The sequence below is a fragment of the Cheilinus undulatus genome, linkage group 23 (genome assembly GCF_018320785.1).
Source record: "Cheilinus undulatus linkage group 23, ASM1832078v1, whole genome shotgun sequence".
NCBI lineage: Eukaryota > Metazoa > Chordata > Actinopteri > Labriformes > Labridae > Cheilinus > Cheilinus undulatus.
Genome location: NC_054887.1, coordinates 8,971,209 through 8,990,976, shown reverse-complemented (window position 1 = coordinate 8,990,976; position 19,768 = coordinate 8,971,209). Strand labels below are relative to the sequence as shown.

Below are 19,768 nucleotides of genomic sequence, written 5' to 3'. Positions count from 1 at the left end.
ATCAGATACCTTATTACTTTTCCTCTATTTTCTGAACATGGCACACCGGATAGACTGTTTCGTATTTCCACAGCATGAATATATTTCACATTCATCTGGGAAACCTCCCATAGAAAGTTTAGGAAGGGCAGGACTTTTTAAAAAACATTTGGAATGTGATTGGATGAACAGACTGTCTGTCAAATTATGGGCCAATCAGAGTGACAAGACAAAATGAGGTAGTAGACATGCGTAGTTCTCGTAGTAACCTGATAAGCGCTGCCGTAGTTAACCCTCTGTTAACCCTCTCATTTTTTTATTGTTTTGGGTGTGAGAATTTGGGTTGTTTTGAAAACTTGAGTTGTTTTCTTGCTTTCAAAATTGAAAGTAAACATAAAAAAACAGCTGTTTTATTTATTGAGGATTTATAGAGGATTGTTGTTTTGTCTGAATTATCATTTTTTTTAAACAGTTTTCTTGCTTGAGTGGCTCAACTTCCATCCATCCATTTTCTACTCTGCTGAGTGTGCATGAATATCTTTGGCATTACTGCAGAACACATATTCCTAAAGCCCTGTCCTGTAAAAAATTATGTTTAAAACTTGACTTTGTACCACAGGGTTGATGTTTTACACGTTTTTAAAGACAGAAAGTCAAGGTGAGACCCAATGGGAAGATAGTTTAGGGCTCCAAGGGTTAATGAACAGTGGAGCTTGCCAGTAGATAAAATTTATGTTGAGGACAGTCGAGGAGAATTTATTTAATAAAGAAATGCGGGCCAGTTCTGATAAAACTGCAGCTATACTATAGCCACAGCTGAGCTAAATGCTACAGCTGCGATAGCCATTGCTATCAGTTTTAAGTACAAACCCCGCTTGTAGCTACCGCATCGTTCTCCTCAAATGACATCAATTGTTGAGGTAAGATCTCAGACCTTGAACAATCGTTTCAGACTGGAGATTTACAAGATGGATCTGCCAGACGACAGACTGGCCAATCCATCTGATTTTCCTTTTCAATCCAAACTGATTATGTTTTCGAATTCTTCCATCTGCACTTCAGTTTTTCTTGAATCAGCATTCCTACAACAAATGATAGAACATAAGTTATTATTAGAAATTTAAATTTATTCTTGTCTGGAGTCTGTTGTTGTTGGTTGTTTTCGACGTCTATAATGATACACATCTGACACGCTGAAACAGAAATATGCCGGCTGTGGAATCCCACAATCACAATCAACATTTTTAGATGTTTCATTCTGCATCTGTGAGTGTGAGAGCCAGAATGAGTCGGTCTGCCTCGTGGTCGACCATTTGATGAAACTTTGATGTATTCACGCTCCAGTCATTCCATCAGTCATCCCGGGAGGATTCGACCACATTAACATTCATATTCAAAACGTCGGAAATAGAGGAAAAGAATGAAAAGGAAAAATGTGAGAAAAGAGGAAGGAGAGAGTGAGGGTGTGCCATGTGAGAGGTGCATTTTAACCTACTTCCAGCACAATGATTATGGTATGATTCCAGTTCAACAGTCAGACCAACAGAAACTCCACAAATCCACAAAAAGACTAATCTCTTGGTTACTTCTCTAACAAAAAAAAAAAACTTGAAAAACAAATGTGAAGAAATGTAATGCAATAATTAAAACAAACTATGGCATACAAAATTTTCAGCAATTTTATTTTTTTTCTCTCTTAGGTCAGTTTCATCTTTCCATGCCAAGTTGACTAATTTTTCCTCCTTCCTTGATTTTACAGAAATCCCTAAAACAGAAACCAACTTTGAAGAACGACTCATCCTGAAGGCCTTCCTGCTCAAGTTTATGAACGCTTACGCACCCATCTTTTACGTGGCTTTCTTTAAGGGACGGTAAGTCTTGCACATTAAATTAGCCTGAGTTTTTCAGAGGGGTCTGGCTGCAGACCGTGCATTTCTGACAGCCACGCTCACATACCATGATCTGAGACACCGTATATCTCAGAAAGGAAATGCCGTACATCGTATTCCAAGTTTAGGTTTTTTTTTTTTTTTTTTTTAAACTTCATTCATAAACAGAGTCTGGGAGGTACATTCATGAAATAACCACATTTCAATTCCAGCCTTAAAACATTTCTTAAATGGTGAAAAAAGTCAGATATCTAATCTGGGATTGAATTATTCATAGATCTGTTTTAGAAGTAGTTACATGAACAGTGGCTCGCTTAAGCTTCATTGGCTACAGCTAGAGCTAACATAGCTATGCTTGCTAGATAGTCAACGTTACTATATAGGCCAGTGTAGCTAAGTAAGCTTTAGCAAATGAGCTTTACCAAACTTAGCTAGAGCTAACGTAGTGACATAGATAATGTATCTACATATGTTGCATAACTGCTTTGGGAGCTTAGCTTTAGCTACATTAGCTACTTATCTACGTAATCTAGGTAGCTCCGTCATCCATAGTTAAGTTAGCCTTTGGAACACGAGCTTTAACAATCACAGCTAAAGCTAATTTCACTTAGCAGATAACGTATCTACATAGTTTACATAGCTGCTTTGTGAGCTTAGATTTAGCTGCATATTAATGTTGCTATATTAGCTACATAGCTTTGTTATCTATAGCTAATTTAGTTTTTTAATTCATGCAAAACAGAAAAGTAACAAACATGTACACACAATACACAGACATAAAGTGACAAAGTACAGACAAGCCAGTTGATTGGACAAACCAAATGACAAATTAGTGTAACTTATTTAATTGTGTGTGGGTGCTTGTGTGTTTGTAGTTGCCTTTTAAAACAATTAGCTTTAGCAACTTATTTAGCTTAGGCAACATGAGCTTAGGCGAACTTAGCTAAAGCTAACGTAAACTACATAGATAACATACCTACGTAGCTTATATAGCTGCTTTGTGAGCTTAGCTTGAGCTGTCTTAGCTACGTTGCTACATTCTGAGCTTTAGCAATAGCAGTTAAAGCTGACAGCTAAAAATATAACAGACATGTAGCTTGCGTAGCTGCTTTGTAAGCTTAGCTTTAGCTCAGTTAGCTACGAAGCTTCATTAGTTTTGTAGCTCCATTAGTTACACAACTTAGGCAGCTAGTAGAGCTATGTAAGCTAAGCTTGCTGCACTGTTTTCATGCAGGACAAGATTTTTCCTGTAAGCTGTACTCGTCTTTATAAAACATTTTGTAATTAGTTTTTGCAGATCATGTTTTTGACATTTAACTTTTGGTATCCTTACTGTTACCTTAACCCTCACCCTCACCCTAAACAGAAGTTTAATGGATTTTATTTTGAAAGTGTTAGCGTGTATTTCCTGTCTGATATACACGGCGTCTCAGATAAACGGTCGTGAGAGTGGTCGTCAGAAATGAACAGGCTGTAGCTCGAATGTCTTGTGTGGTTTTTATCATTTTAACAGCACAACTCTGATTACATGGACCAATAGACCAATCACTGTGCTTCAATGAGGTGTCCATAAACAATATATGACAATAAAAATGTGCAAGATGGACAAGATTTAACAACCTTGGGGGGGGGGGGGGGGGCTAACACTTCTAGGAAAGATCTCTTTGGTAAATTCTCTTGAAGTTATCTTTTCATTTTGTAGCTCACATTGCTTTGAAGAGCAGATATTTGGATTCCTCTGGAGTCAGAAAACAGAAAAAACTGAAGCAAATATTTTAAGATCATTATTATAAGAAAAGTATGTCAAACTACTAAACCTTTTATTGCTTTGCCTTACTTAAAAGGCTGCCTTTGTTCAACTTATGTAATGACATTTTTGTTTGTTTGTTTATTTAGATCCCCATTAGCTTTTGCAAGGCAGCAGCTATTATTTTTTCAAGAACTCATACTTTTTTCAAACAGTATTTCCCCTTTTTTGCTGATTCAGAGGATAGTTTTTCAGCCAGTTATGAGAAATACAGACGTTACAAAACAGTTTGAAGAACAGAAACATTTATGACTTCTATCTAACAGACCAGGCCTTGGAAAAAAATCCACAAAGTATTAGAAAAAATGGGAGGATACTTTAGACCGCCCTATGCCGTGAACACTGGCCTTTTGTTTGATAAATAAACAGCTGTTGGCTCATTCACAAAGTAATTTCAGTTAGAAGTTATTAGTAACTTTTTGTCTGTTAAAAAGCTTTATATATGGACTATTAGCAAATTGGTTGAAAACTGGTTTTGTTGTAGACCTAGAGTCAAAAGTTCACCTTTTTGTGCAGTCATAGAATTTCATATTTTTCTGCGTTTTGGGGAGAGTTTTTTATCTATTTCTTAAAATGCATACTTTATTTAAGCAGGGAGGGGGGCTTGGACCGTAGTCTTTTTCCAGGGATGCCCTGCAGTTACACAAAAACAAAATTTAAAAAACATACACTGTATATATCATTGTAGTAAAATGATAACAATAGGGATTACACACTGACTCCTAAACATACATTCATTTTTGCAAAACATGCCCATTTTGGTGATGTGACATTTGTAAACAGACACTTTCTTGAGTACCTACACCTACACAGTAACTCTAACCCTAACCCTATGATACGGTTTTTGGCATCATGGTAACCCTGTTTTGATGTGTCCTTGAAAGTCCTTATAGTCCTACCCTGGTTTCTGTTTTTGCAGGTTTGCTGGTCGACCAGGAAATTACGTGTATGTTTTCAACGACTATCGGATGGAAGAGGTATGTTATTCAACTTGTTTGTATTTGTTGTTGTTGTTTTTACCAGTTTTTTTTCTTATTGTCCGAACACGTCAAAGATGAGGAGGTGATAAATAAATGTAAAAACAAGTCTATGTCTTCTTCAGTGTGCACCAGGAGGCTGCCTCATTGAGCTGTGCATTCAGCTCAGTATCATCATGCTGGGGAAGCAGCTGATCCAGAATAACATCTTTGAGATTGGCATCCCGTGAGTAGACTAGTTTGCTTTTTCTTCACGTGCTTACTGAGTAAAAAGAGGAGATTTGAGACACAAAAGAGGAAAAAACACAGTAGTTAAGCAATGAAACCCTCTAATACAAAAGAGTCACTGACAAGAGGCAGCTTTTTTTATGTGAACGACAGGAGCCGGCTATTTTGTTTATTTGTTTGTTAATTTGTTTTTGCTTTTTGTTGTTGTTTAATTGACAAAAAACAAAACAGTACAATTGAAGAGCAGTTTTGGAGATTAAAGAATGAGCAGAGCAAAATGCAAAAGCAAAATCTAGATATCAAAAAAGAGCTGGAATTTCTTTAACAGTGGTTGAAGCTGGATGGGCATTGGCTGTGGAAATGTAAGCAAAATCGGGGCTTACTGTAAAAATCCATGCCTAAGCGCTCTAAACCAAACTAGGAAACATAGCATCTCTCTGAACATCATAAAACATCCACGCATGCTTACTCACAGTCTCTTGCCACATTCCTAAAACATTCCTCCACGTTTGTACAGTGGCTTCTCATGTTGTGAAATAGCTCAGCTTTTACATGCAAATCCCAAAGATCAGAGGTCAGCTCTGTTTATAACAACTGTCACAAACAACAGAGGTGCTCGTCTTGACTTGAGGCTGCTCTCTCACTAGGATACACTGCAGGATGTCCTGAGGGATCAGCAAAGCTCACATCATATACATACCTTCTGCTTATCTGCTTCACATTCAGGCACTAAAAAGCTTCCACACCTCAGAACCAGCCGTCAAAACCAGAGTGTTATACTGAGGGCCAAAGCACTCATGTGAGGAATTCTTGGGGCTGCAGAGTGAAGACAGTATATTAGATGTTTAAATAGGTTTGAAATGTGCTGCCTGGCCCTAAAAGCTCCCTTGGGATGTGAGATTGATCTGTCAATTAAAAAAGTTAAACTTCCAACAATTCTGAATGGGTCTGCTGGAAGGGCTCAGTGTCTCCTAATAAAAATCTGAAGTTAGTTTAGTTCACATGTAGACTGTTATTGTGTTCAGAGCATTGTGGGTGGTGGTGTCAAATGGCTGCATTGTTCTTGTTCCAGCCTTCATAATTTTATCCCTATGTGCACTTTTAGAAAGAGGGATGCGTGCATTTTTACCCACGCCAATGAAATTGGCAGGGGGTTATGTAAAGGGTTCCGTATCTTTTTTGTTTGTATGTGTGCAAGATAACTCAAGAATGGAAAGTCGGATCTTCACCAAACTTTCAGGGAATATTGGGATAGTGACAGGGAAGAATCAATTAGATTTTGGTGATGATCCGCGCACCTGTTCGGTTTTTCTCAGACTTCAAAATTTTGAACGCCATAGTAATCAATGGGAGCATAAGTTCCTCGGTGGCGCTGCTTAGGCGTGGGTCTGCCGCCTCAGACGGCCATTCTAGTTTGTCAATGCCAAGGGGCCAAACTGTTTCAAATTGTGAGATATTCTGAATCTAACCTCTGAAAATACTAATAATTCAATTAAAAAAAAATATGCTGCTTTCTTGATCAGGAATTATAAAAACTTTTGAACCAAAGTGCAAATAGAAATATTTAATTTAATGTGATAAATGTAGATATAAAATCAATTTCAAGCTGCTTTTTCAATGCAGTGGACACTATAGTTACTTGTTTTTTTACTTGCATATTTGCTTTTTGCAAGTGCATTTAGTGACACATATAAAAACGTTGTTGAGAAACCCTTGAAGTGAATTAAATCTTAACATAAAAAAGGGAAAGAAAATACTTTATCAAAAAGCTTGAAAATGAAATTAAAAATATTAAATAGAATACAATAAATACATTTAAGATTAAAATTAAATTATAATAAAAAAATGTAAAAAACAAAAGAAATAAAAGGTATTACAGAAAAAAACTAAAAGTTTAAGAATGAAAAACAAATGAAAATTTAAAAATGTGAAAAGTAGATAAAATAATTAACGAGAATACAAGAAATACATTGAATTAAAATGAGATTAAAATTTAGAAAAATAAAAAAAATAAAATATATATAAATAAATGAAATGAAGAAATAAATACATATTTTTTAACCAAGTCAAACTTCTAAAAGTAAATTGTATAAAAATATAAATAAAGTAAAAACCAATCAAAACAAAATAAAAAAATGAAAGAAAATGAAGTACAAATAAAACAACATTCAAACATTTAAGAGGAAACAAGTTCCACACTCTCTTTTAACGAGGCTTTAGTCACTCAGCTCCTCACTAGCCCTCTCTCTGGACCTACTCTGCCCTCTAGTGTCGAAGCCTGCTCTAAATACCGCATCAGTTCCTGTTCCACTGGGGTCGTCAGAGAGCAAAAGGCAGGGCTCAGGGCAGCAGAGAGAAAATGGTGTAAATAAAAAAAATCAAAAGATATGTTTCAAACAATTTTACTAAAATAAAAACAAAATGGCAGATTTTTACTTTTTTTAATTAAAGTTATCATTGGCTGGTTTTTGAAATTGACTTAGGGGCTGCATTGAGTGGGGTGGAGGGCCACATGTGGTCCCCTGGGCCACCAGTGTTTCGACGCTGATGTAGATCAAGGCGATCACAATCAAAAAGGTAAAGAAAGAAGATTGTTGCAGCTATCCCACAGAGTTCTGTCCTAAAAATGAAAGCTTTCATGTGACTCGATAGTTTCTCTGCAGATGGCATCATGCCACAGCAGAGAACTCCAGATGGAGGGTATGAAGTGATTTCTGCATGAAGAGTGCTATGAAAAGGCCATGTGCTCTTTACAACTGTGCCAACTATTCAAAATGCAAAACTAAAACATTTTTAAGCTATTTTTGTGTCACAAAAGCAGTGACACATTCAGGAAAAAAAGTTACGTATCTAAATCATCCCACCAGGGGGCTCTCAAGCAAAACAATAACCAAAGATTACAAAAAGACCTCTGCTCAACTAATGGCACTGGTTTAGTTTCACTGAGGTATATCACATAATGAGGGAGAAAAGCTGTTAAAAGTGGCCTTCCTGGTTAATCCTGTGTGCTACTCGTAAAGTATTCTTGGACTACCAGCAGCGCAAACTAGGAAAGGCAAAAGACAGCTTAACTCAAAAAAAGTAGTACCAATGAAGGTGGGTGCATTGAGCAGCCTTACTTGACCTGGAAATGCCTGGTGGGTGACAATGTCCACTGATCTGGGCTTTATGTCAGAGAGGCTGGACAGACGCCTGCCCATCCACTCTGCCATAGAGCCCAGAAGTGTCCGGGGTGACTGAACGTGCTCTTGAGAGTTTGATTTTGTTCTAGCTCAGAATAAATCACAGATAAGAAAACTTTGCTGAATGGAAGAGTGTTATGGCATCAGTGGGTTTTAGAATAAATGTTTCCTTATAAATAATTAGTGAATGGGGCCCAGTGTTGTTTCAGTAGCTATGTTATTCAGTTTGAGTTGAATAAATGCTTTAGGAAAAAAATCATGTATGAAAAAGCCTTTTACTGTTAAATTTAAAAAACACTGTAGTAAGTTGACAGCAGTGTTATGAGTACATAAGTAGCCATGTCTGTGAAGACTTTAAAACAGCGTCATCCTAAACTCCTAAACGGGTGACTGGCATACTCCATCACGACCTGTTGAATTATTAAGAAGGGTGTGTTTTAGCTCAGATTTGGAGGAGTCTTCAGGACAGGAAGGTCCTGTTGACTCATCGTGACGTACTGAGGTGTAAAATGAGGACTTCACAGTGTGAAACCTTAAAAATGGGTCACAGATAGTGTGTATCCCACAGTTTATATAAATCCCTAAAGATACAGATGATGTAGGTAATCATAAAGGGATTTATGCAGCAATATATCCAAGTATTCATGGGTGGTTGTTTACATCATTCCCAGTCTTTTTAATATGTAAACAATTGGTTAGGTTTAGGCTTAGGTTGTAGAATATATTACAACTTTAACTTAGTTCCCAGAGTTTAAGGGCTTTAGAGGTATCAGATAAGAACAGAGGCACAGAAACATAAACAACACTCTGTTTGGATTGGCTGATAGTTATTTTTCAATTAAAGGAAATTAAATTAAAGCTTGATTACTCAGCATTGTTTCGAAGTACAGTTTATTTATAGCTGTAGTAAGTGTTTCCACCTCTAGGGGGCATGAACATACTGGGACAGATGCATACAATCACATCCACGATATGATGTTAAAGAGAAAACACTTCCAGCCTCTACCTGGTAAACATTAACATTTGTATACTTCATGTTGACACCAAAATAAAAATGATTTACTCATGTGGAGTTATATTTGGAATAACTGACACTGGCCTAGAGCTCTAGATCTTATCAGATGTTTAATTCAAGACTAAAACGTCTACACTAAAAGGTTAAGAGCAGGTTTTTCTTTTATAAACTGGCTTGTTGCCCAGTTGAATGCCTGGTGACACCGTGGAGGGATGCTTTGCGTTTTTCCCAGGATGCGATGATCACAGTGAAACAATGTTGTTGCTACAACACAAGAGGAAAAAAAAACAGAGGTGGAGAAAGTACATTAAAGAGAAAGTGAGTGACCTGACTAACGTCATGGACCCCTGATCCCTCTCTCACCAACATGACTCTGAGTGTTTAGAGGCAGCTTGTATGACTGTGAGCATGTGTGTTTCAAGAGCAGTTAACATTTATGCAATCACTGTTCTTAAATGATTGAAAGCATGTACAACTCTCCTGTGTTTGTGATGACATAAATAATGTAGCATTTAGTTGCTTTTATATATTTAGCATCCCCAGCTTGAGGATGAGGAGGATGACTCTTTCAACTGAAGGTTTAAATGCAACAAAACACCATCACCATACCTAGAGCCCTTATAGTTGTGTCAGCATGCTCCATGTGCAGAAGCTGTGGTCCTCTAAGGCAGGGGTTCTCAACGTGGGGGTCGGGACCCCCTTGGGAGTCACAAGACACTGAGAGGGGGTCATCAGATGCCAGTTTTCACCAAATTTTAACCAGTTTTCATCATTTTCCCATGAATATTTTTTGCCAACTTCAGAACATTTTTGCCACTTCTAAACCCTTTTTTGTCAATTTTAAACCCTTCCACCACTTTTGTCTGCCTGTTTTGCCACTTCTATTTATTTTACTTATTTATTTATTTATTTATTTTGAACATGTATAAAAGTAAAAATAAAAAATTTAAAAAGTAAAAAAAATCTTCTAAACTAATTATTGCCACTTTCTGCATATTGTTGCCTGTGCTGTCCCTCTATTCCTACTGTAAATCCCTTTTCGCCCTCGTTTATGCCAACTTTTGACTATTGTAACCACAGTTCATTATTTGTTACCCCCTTTTTGCTACTTTAACCTATTTTTACAATTTTTTGTACATTTTTTTGCCTCTCTTATTTTATTTTGGCCACTTCTAACCCATGTCTGCTACTTTTAAAATCCCATTTCACCACTTTTTCCACGACTTTTAGCCATTTAAACCCACTTTTAGCCATTTTTAACCCACATTAACCATTTCTAACCCAATTTATTCTGTCTTTAAAGAGGATTTGCATTTTTTGGAAGGATATTTACTACAGCACAAATGAATTAAGAAAGACATTTGCTGCTTTGATAAGAGTGGGTATTATTCATGTTAAATGTAACATATAGTTTCACAGCTTAACTTCATAATAGACCATGATTTTTCTGACCTCAATGGGCATAGTAATGTGCAGACAAGGCTGCCCATAAGGGGAAATAAAGGAGGGAGCTTTCTGGGGCCAAGCCAAACTGGGGGCCCATGGAGTCAGCAAAGTCATGGTCCACAGTAAAGTTAATTTTTGATAACCACATTTTCTTTTTTTTTTAACCTTTTTAATACCTAGTCTTATCAAAGCAACAAATGTCTGTTTTTGATTCATTTGTGCTGTAGTATATAGTCATCATAAAAATGGAAATCTCTTTCCTTAAGAACATGATTAATATGGGTTGAAATGGAAGAAAATGGCAGAAAAGTTGGTGAAATAGGATTTTAAAGCAGCAGAAATTGGTAAAGTGGCTAAAAATAGATAAAAGTAGCAAAAATGGACTTATAAAGTGATAACAATGAAAACACTGGCTCACAAGTGTCAGAAATGGGAAGAAAAGGTGGTGAAATGGGATAAAAAAAGTGTGAAAAATTGTTTAAACTGGCAAATATGTGTTTATTATTCAAATAATTGGGCAGAGAGTGTAAGAAATCAGTCAAATTGGCAAAAATGGGCATAATGAATAGTTAAATGTGGTCAAAATTGGCAAAAAATTTCATCAAAGGTTGTGAAAAGGGGTTGATATTGGTAATGATTGCTCAACAGAGGAAACAATTGGCATAAAGTGGCAAGAATTGGTTTTGAAGTAGCAAAAACCGGCAGAAAAAGTGGTAGAAAAGGGTTTAAAATTGAGGACAAAAATGGCTTCAGTGTGGAATAAATGGTCATAAAACGGGTGAAATGGGATTGAATTTGTAAAAGTTGCAAAGATTGATTAAAAGAGGCAAAAATTGTTCAAAGTTGATAAAAAGTGGCAGATATTGGTGGCAAAATTGGGCAGGAAAAGACGTTAAAAAGTGCCACATATAAATAAATACTTTCAACATCAGAACCCAATTGTATTTGACAAACTTTTCATCTCCAAAATGAGGGAACTGTTAGCTGGTATGCTAGCACCAATGCTATGATCCAACACACAACCACTGATACTGTTGATAAACCACAACAGAGGAGTCCCCATTCTCTGGGTTTGTCAGGGGCCAGGCCAGCTTTACATTTAACTAATTTTATGCATATATTTTTATTAAAAATGGATAAAACATACAGTTGAGAACCAGTGATCCTTCGTATCCAGCCTGTGGCTCCTACCCTTCATGTCTCCCAACACTTTATCAACTGCTCATACACATTCTTTGTGTCTAAAAACTGTTCACACAGTTACAAAAACACACACATAAAACTGCGTATACCTGCCTGGAGGAGTGTTTTCCTGCTGTGTTTCCCAGCAGCCCTATGTCAGCATCACAGCTTCAGTTTGATGCCAGCCTGCTTTCTTTGGAAGTGTCTGTGTTTTCTTTGAGCACAGTCAGCTCCTGGCTGCTTGTCCAGACTCTTAGCAGTTTGTTAAATGTTTAGTATTACAGTACTCCTGTAAATGCTTGCTCGTGTTTCACAAGAGACTGTGTCAGTGTGTTTTGTTCCTGGGAAAGGAGAGAAAATGTCCTCATTTGTTCTTTGGTTTTAGTAGAAACGTTTTTATACTTTAAACATCCATCCATCCATTATCTTTTCAACTAACCTGTTTAAGTCCGCAGGGGGGCTGGAGATGGTCCCAGCTGTCATCACAGCTGGCAGAGAGGGTGCGCCCTGTTGTTTTCTTTGACTTTTCCTTCATTCAGGGAAGAAACATTGTCAAGGTGGTGCTTAAATAAACCCATTGATATTACAGTTGCTTTAATTAAACACACTGTTATTCTGCATATTTAACATGGTTTATCAGAATTTATGCATGGGACTGGACACACCCAACTGAACCTGCACAGCCTACGCCCAAGTAAGGCCAGATTGATTAAAGTGTCCCACTATTTTCAAGCCACTTTCAACCACATACAAGAAAGCTGCTTGCAGCAAGCTCGGCTCTTTTGGACAGCAGGAGGGTGTGCTCGCTACAAAGTCAAAACTTCTCCAAACACTGTCTCTTATTGCTTTTGTCATTTTTGAGAGAGTTCAAAAGGCCACCATCGGCCGGTATCGATCAAAGCATTGGTGCATCACTAGTCACTGCACAGAGACAAATATGGCGGTCAAACCAGGAGGGACAGGTAAACTGTTTCAGAAGTCGACATTTAAAACTGTGAAAATTATGAAATTAAGAGGGGTGTTTTAGTTCAGCCAGTTACCTTGTAAATGGAGGACTTTCAGCTGTATCCATGGCTGTTTGTATTGGTATAGTTGTTTTATAAAAAACAAACAAAAAGATTTTCGCAAGGAGTCTTTCTGTTCAGCAACTGTAATGATGTTTTAGCTCTTGGTTTTTTGTTATTGTTTTTCTATTTTGATCTACTGTGAGTTATCAATGTTTTTGTATTTGATTGATTTTGTGTGTTTCGCCTTGCTTCTTTGTATAGACCCCTGGAGGAATAGTTGTTACTATGGTAATGACTGATGGGGAACTAATGTAAATAAAATAAAAGTTTTATTAAATGATGACCTTAAGAACACAGTCAGCTGAAAGTCAGCAGTTAACACAGCCTCCTAATAAACTGATACACTTGGAGAGTTTCATCTGAGCCCAGAGGTAGTTGTTGTCAAAACAAAGTGAAGACATTGTGTTCTGACCCACCATATAATATTAGATAGACTGTTTCATATGTCCACTGCATGGATATTTCACATTCATCCGGAAGAGATGACTATCAAGGCATTTAGGAAGGGCAGAACTTGTTAAAAAATCTCTTGGAGAGGGATTGGATGAACGTTCTGCCCATCACATTCATCACAGGCCAATCAGAGTGACACAACATGTGACGTAGTTGCACGATCTGCAACAGATCTGCTGGTAAACGCTGCCATAGTTTGGGAACTGTGGAATATGATGTTGATTAAACACTGTGGCCAGTCAGAAAAAGAGCAAAAACATCCTCTCCGCCAAGAGGAGCTTACAGTGTGGCTCTCTGCTCTGTTTTGATAAAGAAATGTGGTCCAGTGTGGCTCTTTGCTCGTTTTTGATCAAGAAATATGGTCCAGTGCGGCTCTTTGCTCGTTTTTGATAAAGAAATGTAGTCCAGCTCTGATTAAACTTCAACTATACCAATGCCACAGCCGAGCTAACTGCTTCACCAGCTCCCATCTACATCCCCGCCTCCATTCCCCCGTAGCTCCTGCAGACTCATGCCTAATCAGGTTGGCAGGAGGCCATGAAAAGCACAAGAACAACTAGACATTTACCACATGACCAATAACCTGCTTTTAACAGCAACTTTTAAAAACAGAAACACTGTGATACAGCTTTATGTCTATGCTTAAGTGGGACTGGGGACACATTTTTAATTCCTAACCTAATCCAAGACCCAGACAGTAGCAACCAAGCCAACAGTAAGCAAACGTACCCTGCTTTTTATACATAACACACATGACCAAACCTTAGAAATGATTGTGGAAAGACAGCACATAAAAAATAGCAGGACTTAGATTCCCATTAGCACTTTTAGCATTCACTTAGCACATTAGCTGCTACCATAACTTTGCAACTTACAACAACCAAATAACATCCTCCACTGATAACACCTGTGACTCATCCGAAGAAATAACTAACTAGTGCTCCATCAGCTAGACACCACCTTACAAATGGAAACTGAGTCTTACAGTCAGTTGTCCCATAATCGTCCTCGTAGACTGATGATCTCAACTGTAACCTCTTAAAATCCAACATGGTTTACTTGGAGTAGTCTCGAGAAAGACAAAAGCGTCCACTGTGAATAGCTCATGCTGTCCTCCTCTTAGCGATGGCTTTCCCCCCACTGCTGCTGATAAGCCATGGCGTCCCAAGCGTGAACACCCAGCTACAGAGAAGCAAGATGGTGCTCTCGCCATCGGCCCCAATGATCCACGCTTTTTTACATGACATGATTCTCTATTGAATACATGTACAGTAGCTCATATCTTTTTGCAGACAAACTGTACTGACGTGATTTATTTATTTATATTTAAAACGTATCTTGTGTTTTAAGAAGGACTTTAGCCATGCATATTTAGGAGCATGGCTGATATAACTGCAGGCCTCGTGTTGTAGCTGTTTGCATTAAGGCTGAAGGCCTGCCTCTGCTCTGCTTCTTTGTCTGTTCTGAAGCTGTAAAAAAGTTTGTTATAGACAGTGTTTTTTTATATAGCTTCAAAAGCTCCTTTGAATAACCAATGAGGATAGGATACTCAGTTTGTATCCATTACTTTGGGCAGTTACTCGTCTAAGCCTGGGGTCTGAGGCTTTCAGTGCTCTGAGGATGTCAAAATTAAATATGCAATAATGAACTACACTAATTGGCATTTGCTAAAAAGTTATACAACAGATTTTATTTTAAATTTGATTACCTGAGTTTATTTCAAATGAATTGTTCTTTAGATGAGATCAACGTCACTAACAATACAGAGAGATTTTTTCCATTCTCTGATCAGCCTCTCCTCCACCTGTCCTTTCATCCCAACAGGAAGTTGAAGAAGCTGGTGCGAACAATAAAGGATAAAGGATCAGCGGAGACGGAGGTCGAGGACGAGAGGCCTCCAAAGCAGTGGAACCTGGACTACGCCCTGGCCCCCTTTGAAGGCCTCACGCCTGAGTACATGGAAATGAGTGAGTCTGAAAAATACCCTCAGAGATCAGCCAATAGGGCACCAACATGCAGTCAGATGGTTACTCCTGTGCATCACTAAGACATGTTATGTAATCTGCAGGAATCAGACTCCTGATTGTTTCCTGTTTACTTCTAACACTTTTAGTTGCTTTCTTGTTGCCATGAGGAAGGGGTTTTCCCAACTTTATTCATAAGAAGTTTGTTTCAGCCCTTAGTAAGATCTTTTCAAACCTCAGACAATTTTTCCCTTAAATCAGAATTAAATCAAAGCACTGGTAGTTTGCCAAAAAATACTTCCTGTTACTTAGTTTTAAGGACTTCATGCGAAAATGCATGCACTCTATATTTAAAATAAAGGATTTACATTCATGTCCATCACAGAGCAAAGCACATAAACAGAGGAGACTGGCCTCAGATGAAAGGTTTTTCCATCCCTGTGCATAATTAATGTCAGCTGTGTATAAAAAAATCGGCAAAGTTCATGTTCAGCCTTTAAAGGCCAGTAAGTAGTTAACATGTGACACTTTATTTTGAAGGGCTTTCAGTTTCAATCATCTTTCCATGGCCTGGAGCAGGCTACTGTAGTTCTGTTGGCTCACAACGATTCACAGCCCACAGAGCTAACTCGGCATAAAAGAGTGAGACCTGCTGTATGATGTAGGGATTGGCCAACACATTTTTACAAATGTATTAAGAAGAAAAAAACAGAAATATCACATTGACATGAGTATTAAGACCCCTTTACTGAGTACTGAGTTGAAGCACCTTTGGCAGCAATCTCAGCCTTGTGTCTTTTTTAAATATGACTCAACAAGCTTTGCACACCTGGATTTGGGGATTTTCTGCCATTCTCCCTCACAAAACCTCTCAAGCTCAGTCAAGTTGAATGTAGATCGTCAGTGGACTGCAGTTTTCATGTCTCTCCAGAGATGTTTGATAGTGTTGGCTGTGGTCTTAGGGTCACTGTCAGTTGGACAGCAAATCTTCGGCCCAGTCTGAGGTCCTGAGTGCTGTAGAAAAGGTTTTCACTGAGGATATCTCTGTATTTTGCTTTATTAAACTTTCCCTAAACCCTGACTAGTCTCCTGTTAATGTTAAAAACACCTCTGCTTCTGAACACCCCCCACAGCATGATGCTGCCACCACCTTGTTTCACTTCTGGGATGGTATTGGGCTGGCGATGAACATTGTCCAGTCTCCTCCAGACATGATGTTAAGAACTGAGTCCAACAGTTCAATCTTGCTTTTATCAGACCAAAGAATCCTGTTTCTCTCAGTCTGAGAGTCTTTCAGGTTCTATTTGAAAACTCCATGCAGGTTTACATGCAGTGGAGAGCAACAGTGATGGTTGACATTCTGTAACTTTGTCCCATCTCCTCACAGGATCTCTGGAGCTCAGTCAGATTGACCAGCAGGTTCTCTGTCACCTCTCTTACTAAGGCCCTTCTCCCCTGATTGCTCAGTTTGGCTGGATGACCAAAGAGAGTCTTGGTTGTCATCCATTTGAGAATTATGGAGGCCACTGTGCTCTTGGGAACCTTCAATGTGGCAGAATGTTTTTTGTTGCCTTCCCCAGATCTGTGCCTTGCAACAATCCTGTCTCTGCAGACAGTTTCTTTGACCTCATGGCTTGGTTTTTGCTCTGACATGCAGCTGTGAGGCCTTCAATAGAGATATGTGTGCTTTTTCCAAACTATGTCCAGTCAATTGTAGCACAAAATCCAGCCTGTCGGACTTCACAGCTTTGTTGCATTAGTTGGCTGGCCAGCCCGCAAAAGAAATCAGTAGTGGAAAACCTCTAAATTTTTTATACTACACTTCTACATCAGTCTATTTAAACCATCTGTGGAAAACTGGCAGTGCCACAGTTTGAAAATTGATTTTACTGTTGTTGGCAAAATTGAACTTGTAAAAAAAAAAAACTGTAAATCAAGAGACATTGTGAACCTGTGTTCTGACAAACACTGGCAGGAAATATGTATGAGAGAAAGAATCACAAAAGAGAAAAAGATAAAGCATGATAACAAACAACAGAGGCAAAGTCACAAAAGAAGAAACCATTAATGGTACAATTGAAACCAGAAGTTTACATACACTATATAAAAAGGCACATAAACTTTTTTTCTCACCGTCTAACATTAAATCAGATTAAATTTTTCCTGTTTTTGGTCAATTAGGATTACCAAAATTATCTCTATTTGCTAAATGCCAGAATAATGAGAGAGATCATTTTTTAGACAATTTTTTATTATTTTCTTGAGAGTCAGAAGTTTACATACATTTCATTAGTATTTGGTAGCATTGCCTTTAAACTGTATGACTTGGGTCAAACATTTTGGATATGCTTCCACAAGCTTCTCACAATAGTTTGCAGGAATTTTGGCCCATTCCTCCTGGCAGAACTGGTGTAACTGAGCCAAGTTTGTAGGCCGCCTTGCTTGCACATGCCTTTTCAGCTCTGCCCATAAATTTTCAATGGGATTGAGATCAGGGCTTTGTGATGGCCACCCCAAAACATTGACTTTGTTATCCTTAAGCCACTTTGTAAGCAGTTTGGCAGTGTGCTTAGGGTCGTTGTCCATTTGGAAACCCCATTTGCGCCCAAGCTTTAACTTCCTGGCTGATGTCTTGAGATGTTGCTTCAGTATTTCCACATAATGTTCTTTCCTCATGATGCCATCTATTTTGTGAAGTGCACCAGTCCCTCCTGCAGCAAAACAACCCCACAACATGGTGCTGCCACCCCCATGTTTCACAGTTGGGATGGTGTTCTCAGGCTTGCAAGCTTCCCCCTATTTTCTCCAAATGTAACGATGGTCATTATGGCCAAAAAGTTCAATTTTAGATTCGTCAGACCACAGAACATGTCTCCAAAAATTAAGGTCTTTGTCCCTGTGTGCATTTGCAAACTGTAATCTGGCTTTTTTATGTTTCTTTTGGAGTAATGGCTTCTTCCTGGGAGAGTGGCCTTTCAGCCCATGTCAGTACAGGACTCGTTTGACTGTTGATACTGACACACTCTTACCAGCTTCAGCCAGCATCTTCACAAGGTCTTTTGCTTTTGTTCTTGGGTTGAGATGCACTTTTCGGACCAAAGCACATTCATCTCTGGGACACAGAACCCGTCTCCTTCCTGAGTGGTATGATGGCTGGACATTCCCATGGTGTTTATAGTTGCGTATAATTGTTTGAATAGATGAACGTGGCACCTTCAGGCATCTGGAAATTGCACCCAAGGATGAACCAGACTTGTGCAAGTCCACAATTCTCTTCCTGATATCTTGGCTGATTTGTTTTGATTTTCCCATGATGTTACACAAAGAAGCAGTGTTTTTCAGGTGTGCCTTAAAATACATCCACAGGTGTGCCTCTAATTAACTCAAATGTTGTCAATAAACCTACCAGAGGCTTCCAAAGACATGACATCATCATCTGGGCTTTCCCAAATTGTTTAAAGGCATAGTAATCTTAGTGTATGTAAACTTCTGGTTTCAACTGTAAATGACAGTATATTTTTGTCTTCAAATGTCTTTAAAATGCATTGTTTTAGGGTCAGTCGAGGGTTAAATAATTAGAGGTGGAGGTTCAGTAAAGTGCCAATAAAGTTGACTGATTTACTGCCTGTGTGGTAAAAATGTACCTTATTTAGCCCCACAGGTGTACAGACAGACCGTCACACACTGCTGTGGGCTCTGTCTCCAGCACAATTACAGCTAACTGCAGTCATAACAAACCAACACCTGCTGAAACGCAAATTTCTTTTTGCAAATCTGCAGCTTGAGGGCATTTTCACATTAAGCATGGTTGTTTCATACCATGCCCAAGCACAATTGCTCCCTACTTCCCTCTCCTCTTCTGGTCTGCTTTCACATTGGTCATATATTCTGTACTGGAGCACACATTGATTCAGTATGTGGCAGTAAGTGCAAAGTTGGCTTTCAAATGCGGCAAGGAAAAACAAAGAACAGACAACCACTGCAACTTCTCAAGTCAACTTTTTAAATACCCTGGTCAGACAATTGAGTTCATCCTGCAGGCTACTTAGGATGGTTTTATTATTTGCTCACAACAACCCTCTTCCCACTTCCACATCATACATATCAGTGAAAGAAATGAGTCCATGCTGTGGGGATACTATAGTTTTTGAGGAGTACAGTGGCTCATAATAGGTGGCAATGGTCCATGAATGCCCCCCGACACATGACGCTGACACCAAATGCATGACATTTTGGCATTAAACAGAGCTAAGATGCTTGGGAAATTAAATTTATATTTACTGACACTATGTGACTCTTAAGCATTCATCAGAGGGACAGTCCAGGGGAAGACCAAGCCCAAGTTCACATAAATGTGGCAGAGATCTGGTATGCATGTGTTCACACTGATCAAACCAGGGTTGTGTTATAGTTTGTTGCTCTGGTCTGAATCATAGGCCGATTGGTTATGTTACATTATTACCTCAAGACCTTTGGTCTGTGATCACACATTGACATGTACACTGCAATTTGGTTGCATGGAGGTCTTTTCATGTTCTCACTGCAAACAGTTCCAGGGTTTGAAAAAACTGGGAGCGAG

At 38.5% G+C, this 19,768-nt stretch overlaps 1 protein-coding gene across 2 annotated transcripts in view; it reads left to right on the top strand.

The window, feature by feature from the left end:
* ano2b (anoctamin 2b) overlaps positions 1–19,768 on the top strand; it is a 115,663-nt gene that overhangs the window by 63,954 nt on the left and 31,941 nt on the right. For both annotated transcript variants that reach the window (XM_041780781.1, XM_041780780.1), the window contains 4 exons: positions 1,739–1,850; positions 4,595–4,652; positions 4,778–4,878; positions 15,050–15,192. In XM_041780781.1, coding sequence (XP_041636715.1) covers positions 1,739–1,850; positions 4,595–4,652; positions 4,778–4,878; positions 15,050–15,192 — 414 coding nt within the window. The remainder of the gene's footprint in view (positions 1–1,738; positions 1,851–4,594; positions 4,653–4,777; positions 4,879–15,049; positions 15,193–19,768) is intronic.